This window comes from Myotis daubentonii, chromosome 8, assembly GCF_963259705.1.
Source record: "Myotis daubentonii chromosome 8, mMyoDau2.1, whole genome shotgun sequence".
NCBI lineage: Eukaryota > Metazoa > Chordata > Mammalia > Chiroptera > Vespertilionidae > Myotis > Myotis daubentonii.
The window spans coordinates 11,645,604-11,661,602 of record NC_081847.1 but is presented as its reverse complement, the minus strand read 5'-3'; the positions used below and the strand labels follow the sequence as shown (position 1 = coordinate 11,661,602).

Below are 15,999 nucleotides of genomic sequence, written 5' to 3'. Positions count from 1 at the left end.
ACACACCGAGGGACACATCTGGCCCACAGACACACTTGGTTTGGACTTTTGACTTTTAAAAGTTTTCTAAATTCATTATCAGTGTTATCACCAAAAGACTGGTGTAGACGAGGAGAGGGTGCTGAGGATGGCTCAGCAGCCCCACCTAGCCCGTCTCCATCTTAAAGGAAAAGGCTGCACCAGGCCACCCCTAGAAGAGGCGCTCCCTCTGAAAGCAGGAGGGGTCTCAGTGGGGACGGGCAGGGCCACTCAACCCTGGGGACGCGGCCTCCGGAAGGCTACAGCCACATCCTGTGTCTCCCACAGCCACACTCACAAAAACCCCAGTTCGCCCCACTTTCCCAATATGCCCAGAGTCCAATCATTTCTAATGTCCTCCACCCCCACCCCGGTTTAGCCACCGTCCTCTCTGGGCTGGACCCCCTGAACAGCAACTCACCCATCTCCCTGCTTCTTCCCCTGACCCCCTACCGTCCACTCTCATCAGCATGGCACCCAGAGGGATTCTGCTGAAACTTAAGGCAGACCCGCCCCTCTTGATTCCCACCTCAATGGGAGCAAAAGTCCCCAAATAGAGTCCGAGGCCCGATCCTCCCACCCTCTTGCCTCTGGGCCTCTGTCTCCTACTCCTCTGTCTGGTCACCCTCCACTCTTCCCACTCAGGCCTCCTCTGGGTTGACCCTGATGTCCCCCCAGCTCACAGCACACGGCCCCAGGTCCCTGAACCGGCTATTCATCCATCTCCTTCTTTGCTCAAATGCCACCTCCTCAGGAAGGCCTCCCTGACCACTCCCAGCTCCGCTCGCCTGCTGGTGTTCCCCGTAATACTTATCACCTCCCCACAGTCTATTTAATTTTCCTATTTATGAGATTTATTGTTTATCTCCCCTCAGCTCCACGGGGGCAGGAACTTGTGTCTGTTTTGCTCGCGGCCAGATTCCCAGCGCCTGGAACGGTGCCTAGCCCATAGGAGGTGCTTGGGAAATGTTCTGACCACCGAATGAATGAGCGGGGGAACCCCCGGGGACCTCAGCACACGCCCCACAGAAGCTGGAGCGTGAGTCTCTACTTCACTCTGCTTTCCTTTCCCTTTCCCAGGGCTGACGGAACTTTCTGGAGGAGCAAACACAGTCACCCTGATGGAGGCAAATCAGGCTCGGCTAGACCTGCTTTCACGTCTTAAAAACAGGGGGGCAGGGGGGCACACTAAGCACATTTTATTAGTCAAATAGAAGCCCACGTGCCCAGCCAACTGCCGGAGAAGGCCTGCTCACGGCGGGACCCCCGCTTCCCACGTGGGGAGGACACCCCGCCGGCCTGCCTTCTCCCTGAGACATAATTGAAAGTGAGCTGCAAATAGTGCAAGAGCTGAGCTCCCACAGGATGGAAAACCCTGTCCCGTGATCCCTTTTACACGCTGAGAGCTGGGAGACTTGATTGGCCTCCTCTGGGTTGGGGGAGGGGCGGTAACCTGAACAGGTGCGCCCCTGGCCCCCCACGGCACCCTGCAAAGCTCATTATTCTTACCCGGGATGGAACAGAGATCGGGTTTCTGCATCTGTAAGGAATTTCTCCTACAGGACTGGCCGATATTTTCTCCATCTGCCCGAGCAGCTGTCTGAGAGGAGCCAGAGCATTGCTCTGGGAGGTGTGCTCTGTGGCTCAACAGCCTCCAATTCTGATCCCTTTCAACCCACAGGGTGGCTTTCTGATCCTTTTCTCAGTTGAGAACATGTCCCAGGGATTGGCAAGAATAACATTTTTTTGAAAGTCCCAGCCCAATGATGGCTTGATGGCTGAGGAGTATAGGGGGAAGTGCCCTGCGTGGGGAATTCCTATCCATGGTTAGCGGGTCTGGAAGCAGGTGGCGGGGGGCTGGGGGGGGGGGGGGCCGGGGGAGGGGGATTAAGATGCTAATGGCATGATACAGGCCTCTCCAGACGAAGGATTATTAGATCTCAGAAGCTGAGGAGCGATGGAAACATAAAGCCCAACCTTGCAAGCCGCCTGTGAATGGCGCTCTGTCCACCCTGGGGCCCCGCATCCTGTCCCGAAATAGAACGAGGAAATGGGGGCGGGTCCACCCGAGGCCTGTGCCCTTTCAAGGTGAATCTGGTGGTTCCCTTCCTGGTCTGATCCCAACAGGTCACACTCCGGCCAAGGAGCTAAGACTCCCTGGCTACCTTGGAAAGAGCCATAAGTTTGTTCTATTTCGATGGGATCCAGAGCTTTATAGGAGAGGCTGCCTGGACCTGGCTGCTCACAGTGCTCGCTCATAACCAGCAATTCTTAGAAATCGCATAAATACCTATAGCCGCGTTCTAATCTCCCTTTCTATTGATAAGCCTTGGAATAGCGCAGTCCTTAGTTACCCCCGGAGGATATGAACTTGAGGATGTTTGCCTTGAGCCAAATCTAACCCAAGGGTAGATTTAGTAGCCAAAACTTCATAATCAGAAATTTCACAGAAAATTTCAGAATCCTAGTTCCTCTTGAAAACAAAACAAAACTGTAAAAGCTGGCAACAATGGGCCCACATTCCCAGATGGCACAACCCATGGGGGCCGAAGAGCAGCTGCCTCCTTGAGACGAGGCATATAGTCTGCTGTGCCCTACTCCCCACCACTCCCTATTGCTCCCTGGCATTTGGCCAATTCAGTCATTTACTTTCATTGCCTGCCCCCCAGGAGCTTGTCAGTGTGTGATCCTGGTTCTCCAACCTCTTCTTTGGTTCTCCGCTCAGTTCATTGCTTCTGAGGAGCTGTGAGATGCTACAGAGGGTGTGAGGAATAAACCCACACAAGCAACGTGCACCAAGCCCGCCAATGATGGTGTCGGCGGTCTTGTGCCATCACAGGCCAGAGAGTTAGAAAGTCACACCTCAGCTTCTGAGCCCCAGGCTCCCATATCTAACTGCCTACTTGACATCTTTGCTTGGATGCCTCACAAGCCCTTCCTTCTTCCTAACCCCAAACTGAACTCGTAATCTTCCCCTAAGAAACTTCTTCCCCAAGTCTTCCCATATGGCAGGTGGCACCACCCTTCACCTCCCACACTCCATGCCAGCACCTCCCACTGCCACCTCCTCATCCTCACCTCCTTCATCCCTCACCTGTCACTGCACAGCCTGTCCAGTTACCTCCCTGCTTCCTTCCTCAGTCCTTCTGACCCACTCTCTAGAGCAGAGGTTCTCAACCCGTGGGTCGTGACCCCTTTGGCGGTCAAATGACCCTTTCACAGGGGTCACCTAAGACCATCCTGCAATATCAGATATTTACATTATGATTCATAACAGTAGCAACATTACAGTTATGAAGTAGCAACAAAAATAATTTTATGGTTGGGTCACAACATGAGGGACTGTATTTAAAGGGCCAGAAGGTTGAGAACCACTGCTCTAGAGAGAAGACCAAGTGATCCTAAAAATATTAAGTCACAATCACCTTCCACCCCTACTCAAAACTTGTCACTCTCTTCCCCTTGCCCTGGATTAAAATCCTAGCTCCCCAACTTGGCTTCTGAGTCTTGCATGTCCTGGCTAAACTCAGGTGACACTAGCCACCCTTCAGCTCTTCAGACACACGAGTTCTCCCCTGTCTTGGGACCTTTGCACGTGCTCCTACCACCACCAAAAGAAGACAGCAAGACAGAGCAAGGCAGAGCGTGATGCTTCTCTTTGCTGGCTCCATCACCTGCTCCAGCTGGTAGGTCACCTCCTCAGCAAGACCCTCCCTCTAACGCAGGTCTCCCAAGTACCCCCTTGGCATGGTTTTCTTGAAGGAGTTACCCCCAGGTTGTGAATCCAACAGATGAGCGCCTCATCAGCCATCACAACTTACCTGAGAGCCCGCGTGTCCTTCCAGATTGCCCTTGCCTGGCCTCCCTGACCCACCTGCACCTCAGTAATGGTCACGCCAAACCATCCTGGTCTACTTTGCACGCCCCCCGCCCCCTCCGAGCTGCATTAGGGAGGGACTGTGTCCATCTCGCCCCTCATTATACTATTGGCACCTGGCACACAGTAGGTCCCAACAAAATATTCGTCAAATGAATGAGTCATGAGGTCTGAAAAGCATTTAAAGTTTGGAGCAAACTTTCTTCCAAGACTAAATGACATTCAGGACAGAAAAAAGAAAAAGAAAAAAAGTTGAACATGATATATGCTTAAGATTTTAAATTTTATATTTGAAGGAACAGAATGAAATGATCTTGTATTTGTTTTATTTTCACATAAAGAGGAGCATAAAACCACTAGCCATGCACAAAAAGATTAAGTTTCATAGTGTGGCAAATAAAAAAGAGAAGGGTGGGGACGGATGATTGAGGGGGGAAGGGAGCCGTGGTTCAGTACAAAAATAGAAACAGATGGCGAGATAAAGAGAGAGACAGAGATCAGAGAAAAACCAGCAGAAGGTTCTAGCAAGGTACAAAAGGGGGCTTCATTGCTCTTCTGGGAACACGGGGGGTACCCTCCAGATTTCAAAAGGGGTTTTCGCACCTACTTAACGCTTAAGATCACTTGTTTCTTAAGGTCTCTCTCTTCTTCATTTTTCAAAGAAAAAATTTAAAAACCCGACTACCTACGCTAAAAATCGGGGGTTAGCACGTTTCATTTTTGAAGAGCACACAAACTATGCAAATGAACAAAGAAACTTCGCTTTGTGTTTTCTGAGGATATGGCTACAAATTTTTCAGTCATGCCCTGAGTTTTCGAAGGTATGAGCAAGAATAAGAACGATCCTGGGGGCTGTTGGAAGGAGGGGTGCGACCTTCAAGTGCTCTACAGCAGTCCTCTGAACTGCACATCCAGCCCGTTCTCTGGAAATTCCCATGGCCCCAGCCATGATGACTGAGTGAGCAGAGGTGAGCACCGTACGTGGCCGGACCTCACTGGCCAAGCTAACTGGACCAGTGGACGGCACCCGTCCCAACCAAGGCCCATTAGAACTTCCCTGAGAATCAGGGTTTGGACTCCAATGAGCTGGTGAGGCGGGTGAAATCGGAACAGCATATACAATTCAGAGGCAGGGAGTGTGGGCAATTTCCCACCGGGCTTTCTCGGCCTGGTGAGAGTGAGAGGCAGGAAAGCTGGTCTGCAAAGAGACGCAGAGGAGCAGGAAAGTGGTGCAGCCAGACCCCAGGGTCCAAATCCAACATCCACCACTCAGTAACTGTGACCTTGAATGAGTTCCTTGACATCTCCTTGACCTGACGGCAACCTGCTCCATGGGGCTCTGGTGAAGGTTAAATAAGTTGACGCATACAGTACTTGGGACAGATTCTGACATGCGGTAAGTGCTCACTGAGAGTTTACTGTTATTACTATCTTGCTCGGCTGTAAGCTCGTGAGGGTGAGGACTTCTGGCTGTTTTGTTCACACCTGTCCCAGAATCTAGAACCGTGCCTGGTACACAGTAGCGCTCAACAAACATCTCTTGAGTGGTCAGAGGATGAAGAAGCCCTGAAAGGATAGAGCCCCCTAACTCTTCTCCTTATCTCAGCTACTACCCGCACAGGAGCAATCAGAGTGGGGTCCTATCAAAGCCTAAGTCAGACCATGCTTTTCACAAACTCTTCTCCGTGGCTATCCAGGCCCTGCATGCTCTGCCTCTCTCCACTCTCTCTCTAGCCCCTCAGACTCCAGTTACACTGGCCTCCGATGGTCCTCTGATGTGGTTCCTTCTGCTCCTTCTGCCTCTGGGCATTTGCACATGCTGTTCCCCCTACGTCTCTTCCTCAGGGCAATCTTAACAGATGTTCTTCCCACTTACATTGGCCCCTCCACCCAGAGCCCCACACTTTTCTTTCAGGCCACTTGCCACAGTTTCTAATTTTATCATTTGTGTGATTAGTCATTGACTCTTTCCCTCTAGAACACGAGCTCATGATTAAAGAGATCATAACTTCTGTTTTATTCTTCACTGTATTTCAGTATTAGGTTCAGCATATGACAAAAAGTAGGTGCCCAACAAATGCTTGCAGAATGAACTCATTTGTTGAATGGATTGACTAAGCAAAGAAGTAAGACTTAGGGGGTGATTTCCCAAGTCTGGGTTCTTCTTGGGTTGAATCTACTGGCCTGGTTTTGTGCAATAGCCCCATAGCCTCCTCATACAATCCCCTTTTCCTAATCTGTTTTGAATGAGTTTCCCTATTCCTACCAAAGGCTCTGACTCCAACACACAGACTAATGCCATCCTCCAAGCCAGGAGGTTCCCATCCTAAACTAAGGACACCTTTAGAGGAAGATAACAAAATCCAGAGTCTCTACAATGTCCAGGATATGTTATCATTGCAATGTCAAAATACAATCAACAATTACTAGACATGCAAAGAAAGAGGAAAATGTGACTTGTGGTCAAGGAAAAGAGCAATGAATAGAAACAGATCCCAAGATGTCTGTGATGTCAGATTTAGAAAAAGCAGCTGCCAGGATTTAAAAGCTCCTAATCTATAATAATAAAAGCATAATATGCTAATTAGACCAGATGGCCAAATAGCAGAATGACTGTCTGGACGACCTTCTGGATGAAGCTGGGGCTGCGAGGGCCTAGCCCCTTGCACAAATTTTGTGCATCGGGCCTCTAGTCTATATAATAAAAGCCTAAGCGACCATCACATCCAAAACAACCGAACAGACGACCGAACAGACTGAGTGGGGCAACAAGGCTGGCAGGGGGGTTAGTGAGGGACAACCAAACGACTAAACACCAGGCTGCATGGGGCAATCAGGCTGGCAGGGGAGGGCAGTTGGGGGCCATGAGGCCGGCAGGGGAGGGCAGTTGGGGGCGATCAGGCCAGCTGGAGAGGGCAGTTGGGGGCCATGAGGCTGGCAGGGAAGGGCAGTTAGGGGCGATCAGGCCAGCTGGGGAGGGCAGTTGGGGGTCATGAGGCTGGCAGGGAAGGGCAGTTGGGGGCCATGAGACTGGCAGAGGAAGGCAGCTGGTGGCGAGAAGGCCGATGGGGGAGAGGGGGTCTGTTGGGGGTGAGCAGGCCAGCAGGCAGAGTGGTTAGGGGCGATCAGGCAGGCAGGCAGGCAGGTGAGCAGTTAGGAGCCAGCAGTCCCAGATTGTGAGAGGGATGTCTGGCTGCTGGTTTAGTCCCGGTCCCACAGAGACCAGCAGTTGGACATCCCCGAGGGGTCCCAGATTGGAGAGGGTGCAGGCTGGGCTGAGGGACACCCTCCCCCACTCCCACCCCCGGCACAAATTTCATACACCTGGCCACTAGCATTATCATAGTGCTAGTGGCACTTAACCAGGTCCTTAACCAGGTGTATATAGCCAAAGTGTCTGTCAAGATTTTAGGGTCTGTGGTTTGTTATCTGAACTCTACTCATGTCATGTAGCTTCTAATTAAGTAGTTTTAGGTGATACTCAAGAATCTGTATTTTTAACAACTCTAGAGAGTTCTGATGTACACTGCATCGGATTCTTATCATATATAGAATTATTGCCATATAATACTTACACTTTAAGGCAAATGCCAAAAAAAAAGTTAAATTAATGTAAATGTATTGAAGGTCTGGTTGGGTTGGTTGGTGGGCAGTAGTCAGCAGTTGCTGGTTAACCAGACAATAAAATTAAGAATATTTCAACCCTAAACATTTTGGAGAAGAAAGAACACTGTACTTATTTTGAGAAGAAAAAAAAAAAAGGTCTGAGGTTGAAGTAAAAGCCACAGACATAAAAGATAACTACTAAGAAAAAACAGGAGGAAATGCTCATGGTACAAAGTAAAAAAAAAAAAAATTAAAAATCAGAGTACAAACTACTAAAGCATCAAGTATATAAATGTACAGTAGTAGATATTGCCATGTTTGTGAATAGAAAAAAGGCAAGAGAAAATATATCAAAATGTTAACAGTTAGTTTAAGTAGTTTGACTATGCATAGTTTTTGTTTGTTTGTTTGTTTTAATTGATTTCAGAGAGATAGAAACATCACTGATGAGAGACAATCATTGATCAGCTGCCTCCTGCATGCCCCCTACTGGGGATCGAGCCTGCAACCTGGGCATGTGCCCTTGACCAGAATCAAACCGGGAACCCTTCAGTCTGCAGGCTGATGCTCTATCCACTAAACCAAACCAATTAGGGCTGACTATGCATAGTTTTAATTTGTTCCTACTTTCCTATATTTTACGAGAGTATATTGATTTTCCTCTATACACGCTCATCTAAAATTTAAACACAAAATGATGGCTTCAGAAACCTTCTGTCAGTACACACACATCTGCAGAACTCTAGCAGTTTTTCGCTCAGAAAGAGAAGGGAAGGCGTAGCTGGGGCATGCGTGTCATTTCTATCCTTATCCAGCTCAAGAAGACTTTCTTCCCTGGCGTCTTAGTAGCTGATTCGTTTCAGATACTGATTCGATCTTAAGTGCCCCATCCCTCAGAGGAGTAAGAGACTGAGTCACCGACCTCAACCTGACAAGCCACAGGCAGTGGTTTAGCAGAAGTAAATCACCTAGTAACAAATAAAACAAAATAAAAATAATTCAAGTCCATACCTGAACCACAGGGTGGCCACCAGTTGGAGCTTTGACAGCCCCTCGGCTGCCTTCTGTCTCATAGTGGGCCCGGTGATGTGGTTTGGGCTGCACCTCAATCCGAAGCTCATAGGAGCCTGACTGGTGGGAGAGCGGCCATTCGAGGGGAGGAAGGGATGCAGTCACTGGGATACTGAAGGAGGAAACAGAAACAGTCGTATGTACAATAAATCAGAATCAGGTAACCTGTACAATAAACGTAAATGGTTCATTTTCTGAAAATCATGTCCAATGAGCATAAGAATAAAACGCTGGCTGTTGGGAGGCACATATTTCTCAGGCATGATAGGTGGGGCTCTTCACCAGATGGAGATCTTTTTGCTTCCTCGTTCATCTTGATGAAGACAGTGTGACTGACATCTTAATTCATGAAGCTAATTTCACGGTATGTTAGCTCTAGCGTGTTTCTAACTGCCGGACCTTCTTTTTCTCTGGGAATTTTGAAGAGTATCACCGCCAAGCTCTCATTTCTATGTATGGTGATCTCAATTAAAAGTAAACTTTAGAGAGAGGAGAGTTCCAGTCACAGTTATTATTTATTATGTCAAGTATAAAACATCCAACCACAGAGAGGTGTCTGGTTTTGGTAGGAATGAGCCAAACCACTCAGACTCCCTAATATTAAATGAAGAGTAAAAGGTCAAGATCATGACTGGAGTTACACACCCAAGTTTAAGTCCCAGCACCGCCTCTAACTACCTGTGTGACGGAGCGAATGCCTCTACCTCCCTCGGCCTTAATTTTCTCAACAGTGAAATGGGGATACGGAGATCATACAAAAGATCCTAGCACAATACTAGTAAGTGCTCCAAAATTACTAGCTATAATTTTCCTGTACATACAGTGGGGCCTTGACTTACGAGTGTCCCGACTAATGAGTTTTTTGAGATACCAGCTGTCTCTTGGCTGATTTTTTGCATTGAGTTGACAGAGTAATTTGAGTTAACAAGCTCCTTAATGAGCTCCTTAACAAGCTCGGTCTCGGAACAAATTAAAATCGTAAGTCAAGGCCCCACTGTATTGTATATTTCAAATAAATAGCTATTTCCTATAGACAATCTGAGTCAGTTACAACATTAGCTATGCATGCCTTTACATCTGAGGCTGTAAGTTCTTTGAGGGCATGCCATTAAGTTTCATGTTATAATAGAATCTCAACCCTATTCAGCACCCACAGCAGGCACTCGATATGTGATTAGAATTATGACATTTAAGAGCTGACTGAGGTCTTGACAGTCTATCTAGACTATTCATTCCTTCAGAGCCTCAGAGAACCTCACTACATTTTTCCAAGATCACAGAGCAAGACACGGTCAGGGCTCCAACTTATGTTTCTTGACTCCCAGTCCAGGGCTCCATCCACCACTCCATACTGCCTCTTTATCTTACTAATTTATTTAAAATCAGTCCAAGAAATTACCTCATTTATGGAATGACTCTAGAACAATGCCTGGCATTTGATAAGGTTCCCAGTGAATATGCAGTGGGTGGGTGGGTGGATGCACGGATGGATGGATGAGTGAATGAGCAATTTTATTTCAAAGAATCTCTGTATATTCACTGTAGCTTTGAAGTTGCAAGTGCATGGATTTGTGTCACTATGTCCTGATTTTTTACATATGGCAGAAATCATCAATCCAATCAGGCTATGCTTTCCCACTAAGCCTAGAGCAGTAGAAGCTGACATTATCCACTTGACTTAGTTAAGTGCTTGCAATGAAGCTAATTCCATCCCTTCTCTATCAGAGTCATATCAAGGGGAGAACAGAAGGGATGGTAACCCATAAACTCCAGCAGTGCTACAGTCCTACTTGAACTTTCAATCCAATTACAGTTACATCTTTACTCCACAAGCAAATCTCCATTCCTTCCTTCCCACCACGCTGCCCCCTGAAGCCCCTCTTACCCTGAAGTCTTGGGGTGCCTACAATGCCTTTAATTCTACCTCAGTTACATGCCAACATGCCTTCAAGCTGCTGCCTGCAACCAAGGTGCCACTGACATTAAATACTCCTACTCTCATCATCTATGCAAGTTAAAAAAAAAATTAAGTTTGCAAAATAAGGCTCATAAAAAAATCACTTCACCCCTGTGTCTCTTGAAGTATTAAAAATTTAGTGAGTTGGAGATTCAGTGGGATGTCTGTAAGCATCAATATCAAATTTTGTTTGTTCTGGAATAAGACTTTGACAGCTGAAATAAAATATTAAGAATCAGACCCCTGAGGTCAGTCTGAAATCCTGCATTGGAATTCCAGCCCTCGGCTGGTGAGCTGTCCACACACCTTTGAGCAGATATTATCATGAGATCTCCTGAATGCCCCCATCCTCTCAATCTGATAGAAAATTCTTACCAATATCCCCTTGGCTGGCACAGACTGACACCTGGAAGGGGACAAAGGATTCTAACACCTCTCAGCTCAAGCCACAGAATGGAGAGGGAAGGATTTCACAAAATAAACAATGAAGTCTTACATAAATGTATTACAACCATATTTCATATTAATGCTCCTCCCCATTGCCAGTCATTAGAGAGGCCATGATTTGGAGATTGATCTGTAGCAGAAAGGACGAGAAGTCAGGCATCCTGGACTCTAAGTTCCAATGTGGTCATTACTGACTGTGTGATCACGGGCATGTCGTGTCACCTCTCTGAGCCCTGGTTTCTCAACCTGTGCCAGGGGTTGGTCTTGATCGCCGCGTCCTAAGGTAGCTCTGTGAAACCTGAGTCACAGAGCTCAGAACTCGGCAGCCAAATGAGCTTCGAAATCACTGCGCATTCTGCCCACAGCTGGGGGGGTCCCCTGCACATAGGCACCTGTTTAACCCTATTGAACCCAGACATTCCTTTCCTTAAGGGACATCGGCCGACCTACTATGGCAGTAGTGCTCTCAGTCAGCCTGGAAGCTTTACAGGGTCCATTTTGGTCTGGTGTGGGGTTAGGCCAATGGGCAGGGTCCTTGGCTACTCTCAACCCCACATCAATCAAAACCCTCTCTCTCTACCATTATCTATTTTGGTATTCAATATTTTATTTGGGGGGAAGAGGGGGGGTTCCATATGCTAAAATCAAATGATAGGTTGAAAACCACTAGGATATGATAATAGCATAACTATTAGAAAAAGCAGCTAATGCAGATTCTTCATCTAATACAACAGGTAGAATAATATCTGCTCCTGACTGTGTGCCCCGTTTTCCTTGTCATCAAAATAAAAATAATACGAAACCAGGTTTATGTGAGAATTAAATGTAGTAATACATAGAGATACTTAGAATTATGCCTGGCACAGAGTCCTTAAATATCAGTGATTATTGTTGTCCCTATCAGGACTCTGAAGCTATTGGGAGCTCAGTCTCCTAGCACAGAGCTTGTCTTTTCCTCTAGAAGACAAAGATTACCCTATGACAATAACGCTGCACTGTTTCTGAGCTCTTTGTGCAGATTCTATGCCAAGAGCTTGATAAATATGATCTCACCTAACCCTTAAAATAAAACACCATGAGATAAGTTACTATTATCATCCTCACTCACAGGAGGAACCAAGGCCCAGAAAGGTGCTCAGTGAGAATGAAGGTCCTGATTGATTAGTGATGTCTGCCCTGGGCATGACATGAAAAAATGCTCAGTGAGAAAGATGGTCCTGCAGGATTGGTGATGTCTGATGGGCTCAGTAGGATGGCAGTACCAGAGATGCCCATGATCACACAGCCAGTAAATGGCAGAGCCAGGGCTCAAATCCAGTCCTAAGAGACTCCAAAGCTTACAGGCTGCTATCTACAACTCTTCAGCTTATCAAGATTTTTAAACTCCTAAGGATTAGGGCTCACCTATTTTTTAGGGTTTCCCTATCACTGATTGCAGTCCTGTGGTACATAGCAGATGTCAAATAAGACATCTACACTGATAAAAGAGAAAGATGCAAATTGATTGTACCTTCACGACACCCACCAGCCAATTAGGAGTGGGTATGCAAATTAACCCAACAAAGATGGTGGGTTAATTTGCATACACAGGTGCCGACAGGCCGGGGGCAGGGTGGGGTGGGATGCTTGTGTCGTTGCCATGGCAACAATGCAGGTGTTCCGGCCGCCCCAGCCGCTCTGGGCCTCTGGGCAGCGTGGGAAGGTGGAAAGGCAGCTCCAGGCCGGAGGGCAGAGCGAAGGCGGTGCCAGTAGCCAGGGGAAGAAAGGCCCATTCTTGCACGAATCTTCGGGCATCGGGCCTCTAGTCTTATAATAAGATAGCAAAATGCATACATAAAGACTTGCTTTCTGCTTATGAGAATGCCAGCTCCATAAAGGCAGACATTTTTGCCCACTTTTTCATCACTGTCTCTCCAACACCTATAACAGTGTCTGGCACCTGGTAGGTGCTTGATAAATACTTGTTAAGTAAATGAAGGAATGATGAGCCAAGTGCCACATGAGCAATCACATGCATCCTATTACTACACCCTCAAAATCACCACCCAGTAAGTCATGTACACCTATACCCATTTTACAGATGGGGAAACTACGGCTCAGAGAATTTAACTTCCTTCTCAGGGTCTCACAGACAGTAAACGGAGAGCTGGAATTTAAATGTTCAGAGTCTGGCCAACTTTGAACCCCACGCTTTCAGCCAGAAAACCACCTCTTGACACTAAATCGTGGAACAATTCAACTTTCAAAGCCCCACTCACCTGCAGATGGGAATAGCGGGCACCAGCGGCTTGGGCCACGTCGGGGGCATCAGCAAGATGGACTCGGGGGCCGAGTTCCTCCTCTCCTCCTGCTCGCAGGGCCCCAGGAACTCCATGGCCGGGTAGATGTGGCGGGGCAGGCCGGCCTTGGGCTGGGCGGCAGACACTGGTGACGGGTCGGGGCTGGTCTTCCACATCTTGGGGGGGATCCCACAAGGCGAGTCCGGGGCGAGGCTGTTCAGAGCATCCATGAGGATGGCAGAGCCAGCCGTTGGGGGGTACCCAGCGGGGGCGCCGTCGTCCTGGGGCTGCGGTGAGGGGCTGCGGGAGTGCTGGGGTGAGGCTCCGGGCAGCGGGGCAACCAAGGCCCCAGCACACGAATGCCTCCTCTTGGCACCAGGCGACGAGGAGCGGGAGGCCGGACGGGGCACGGGCGAGTGGCGGCCCAGGCAGCTGTCCTCAGCGAGGCTGGTTCGAGGTGACATTATTGGCGAGGTTCTGGGGGAATAATGAGCAGGGATGTTTTGAAACTGGGGACACAGGTCGTCGGGCCCGCCGTTATTGGGCGAGACGCAGGGCGAGGTGTAGGGGGAGAAGGTGTCGGAAATGAAGCTGGCAGAGGAGCCGCTGCTAGCGGGGCTCAAGCAAAGCGGCTGCTCGCGGTAGCCCTCGAAGCCGGGCACGGGCAGGGTGAACCTCGGGCTGGCGGCCGCCCCCGCCAGGGGCGCCTGCTCCCCCAGGAGGCCAGTGTCTCTCATGCGGAGGCCCCCCCCTGCCTGCATCAGTTCGTGGGACGGAGTGATCTCGATCCGAGGGCTCAGGCCCGAGGCCCCCGCTGGCTTGGCTGGGCTCAGAAAGTTCTGGGGCCCTACCCTATCCGGCTCTCCGAATCGGCCGGGGGACTCGCCAGAGAGACTGGCGAGGGGGTTGTATGGCTTGAGGCCATAGTCCAGGACATCGTCATGGTATGCAAGTCCGGAGTGTGGGCTGGCGACCTTATGTGCATTCGGTTCTTCTGGAAAGAGAAGGGGGGAGGGGAGGTCTTTTTAAGCCTCTGGAACAGAACTCCCAAAGCAGAGCAATCACAGGCTGGGCTTGTCTCCTGCTGTTTGTTTATTGTTTAAATCCCCACCACACCAAACCCCAGGCTGGACCCTACTTCCCTCACCAGAAGGAAAGGGGGCTGCTTTATCCCAGGCTCCGTGAAGGGCAAGGTCACAGCAGACAGGTTTGAGGGCAGGTGCACCGAGCGTGGCCCGGCCAAGCTGGGAAGCGTCAGCTGGAGGCCTGGATGACCACCTGGCTAATGACTTCCAAACCCTTGTCTCAATGGGGCCGTCAGAAGAAATGCATTTTATTTCACCACCTAGCTCACGCCGTCATATTCACTCCCAACTGAAACAAAGGCTTCGCAAAACAATACTTACCCTGCTACATGCGACACCCTCATCACACACACACACACACACACACACACACACACACACACACGACTGAGGCTACTTTTCTTACAGGCTGGTCACAACCCATTCAACAGGTTTACTGTCCCACCAGTGGGCTATGACACCCAATTTGAAAAACTCAGACCTTGGCCAACCTCATAGCTCTACATGTCTGACACAGATACGGGAGGCAGAGGATGCACGGGTCTGGAGTGCATGGAGCTCTGGGGTCAAACCTCAAATATCAAGTAGCTTAATTCTGAACCAGAATTCCTGACTCGTGTCTTATCTTGTGCCATTTCACAGATAAGGAAACTGAGGCCCTGGGAGGGGAAGAGATTCACCCTAAACCGCAGAATTAGCAGGATTAGAAATCCCACAGACAAACCACTTGGCCCCCAAAAGGCAAGGCTCTGGCTATAGAGTCTTCCAAACTATCACGCCAGCAGCTGGAGACACCCTAATTGCTTCTCTCATAGTAGCCATCTAGCGCAGGCTACTGCTGCCCCCTCAATAGGCCCCACGGCTGGAGACTGGAATTAGCAAGAGAACCAGCTATCCATTCCTGCCACCCCTCACCCATTCCTCCTCCAATCAGCCCAGCTCAGCACAGGCCCCTCCATTCAGCCTTGACTCCTCTCTGCCACACCCTGACGTCCAAGCCATCAGGAAATCCTGACCGCCACTGTTGATTATAAACCAAATTGATGTGTCACCCCTTCCCCACTACAGCCACTCCGGTCCAAGCTCCTGTCCCCTCCCATCTGGGCCACTGTAGCGGCCTCTTCCTGGCCTCCCCATTTCCAGCCTTGCTCTGTGTGGTCTGTTCCCCATACTGCAGTCTTTTGAAACATCCATTTCTGAAATCCATTTTAAAGGCTTTCCCGGACATTATACTAGTAGATGTGATCTAAACTTCTTAACACACCTGTCCTCGGGCCCTGGCTTGTCTTGCCCCTCCCACCTGTCCCCTCTTCTCCCCAACCTGACTCAGCAACAGCCCAGAGACACCTGGCTTTCCATCAAGCAGAGTCTGCCTCTGAGTTCCTGAGTGCATTTCTCCCTCTGCCTGGAAACTCTCCCCCCAAGGTCTTTACTTGGCCGCTTCCCTGATTCCTTCACGTGCCTGCTCAGCCAAGACCTCCGTAGATTGGCCCATCAAAAAGACCATCTCTATCCTCACCCCAGTGTCTTTCTCCACCCCCTTCTCCCTGACATCTTTTTCCATTGGCACCAGCTACCAGCTCACATCACATCAGATATTTATCTGTTTAGGGAATTCCATCCCACTAGATCAGGGGTAGGCAAGCTACAGACCCTGGG

At 49.2% G+C, this 15,999-nt stretch overlaps 1 protein-coding gene across 5 annotated transcripts in view; it reads right to left on the bottom strand.

The window, feature by feature from the left end:
• The window catches only part of NFATC2 (nuclear factor of activated T cells 2), a 150,449-nt gene that overhangs the window by 104,293 nt on the left and 30,157 nt on the right, over window positions 1-15,999 (bottom strand). For 3 of the 5 annotated variants that reach the window (XM_059705299.1, XM_059705298.1, XM_059705297.1), the window contains exons 2-3: window positions 13,235-14,249; window positions 8,513-8,684 (exon numbers count right to left, since the gene is read on the bottom strand). In XM_059705299.1, coding sequence (XP_059561282.1) covers window positions 8,513-8,684; window positions 13,235-14,249 — 1,187 coding nt within the window. The remainder of the gene's footprint in view (window positions 1-8,512; window positions 8,685-13,234; window positions 14,250-15,999) is intronic. The other 2 variants (XM_059705300.1, XM_059705301.1) reach the window with 1 other exon arrangement.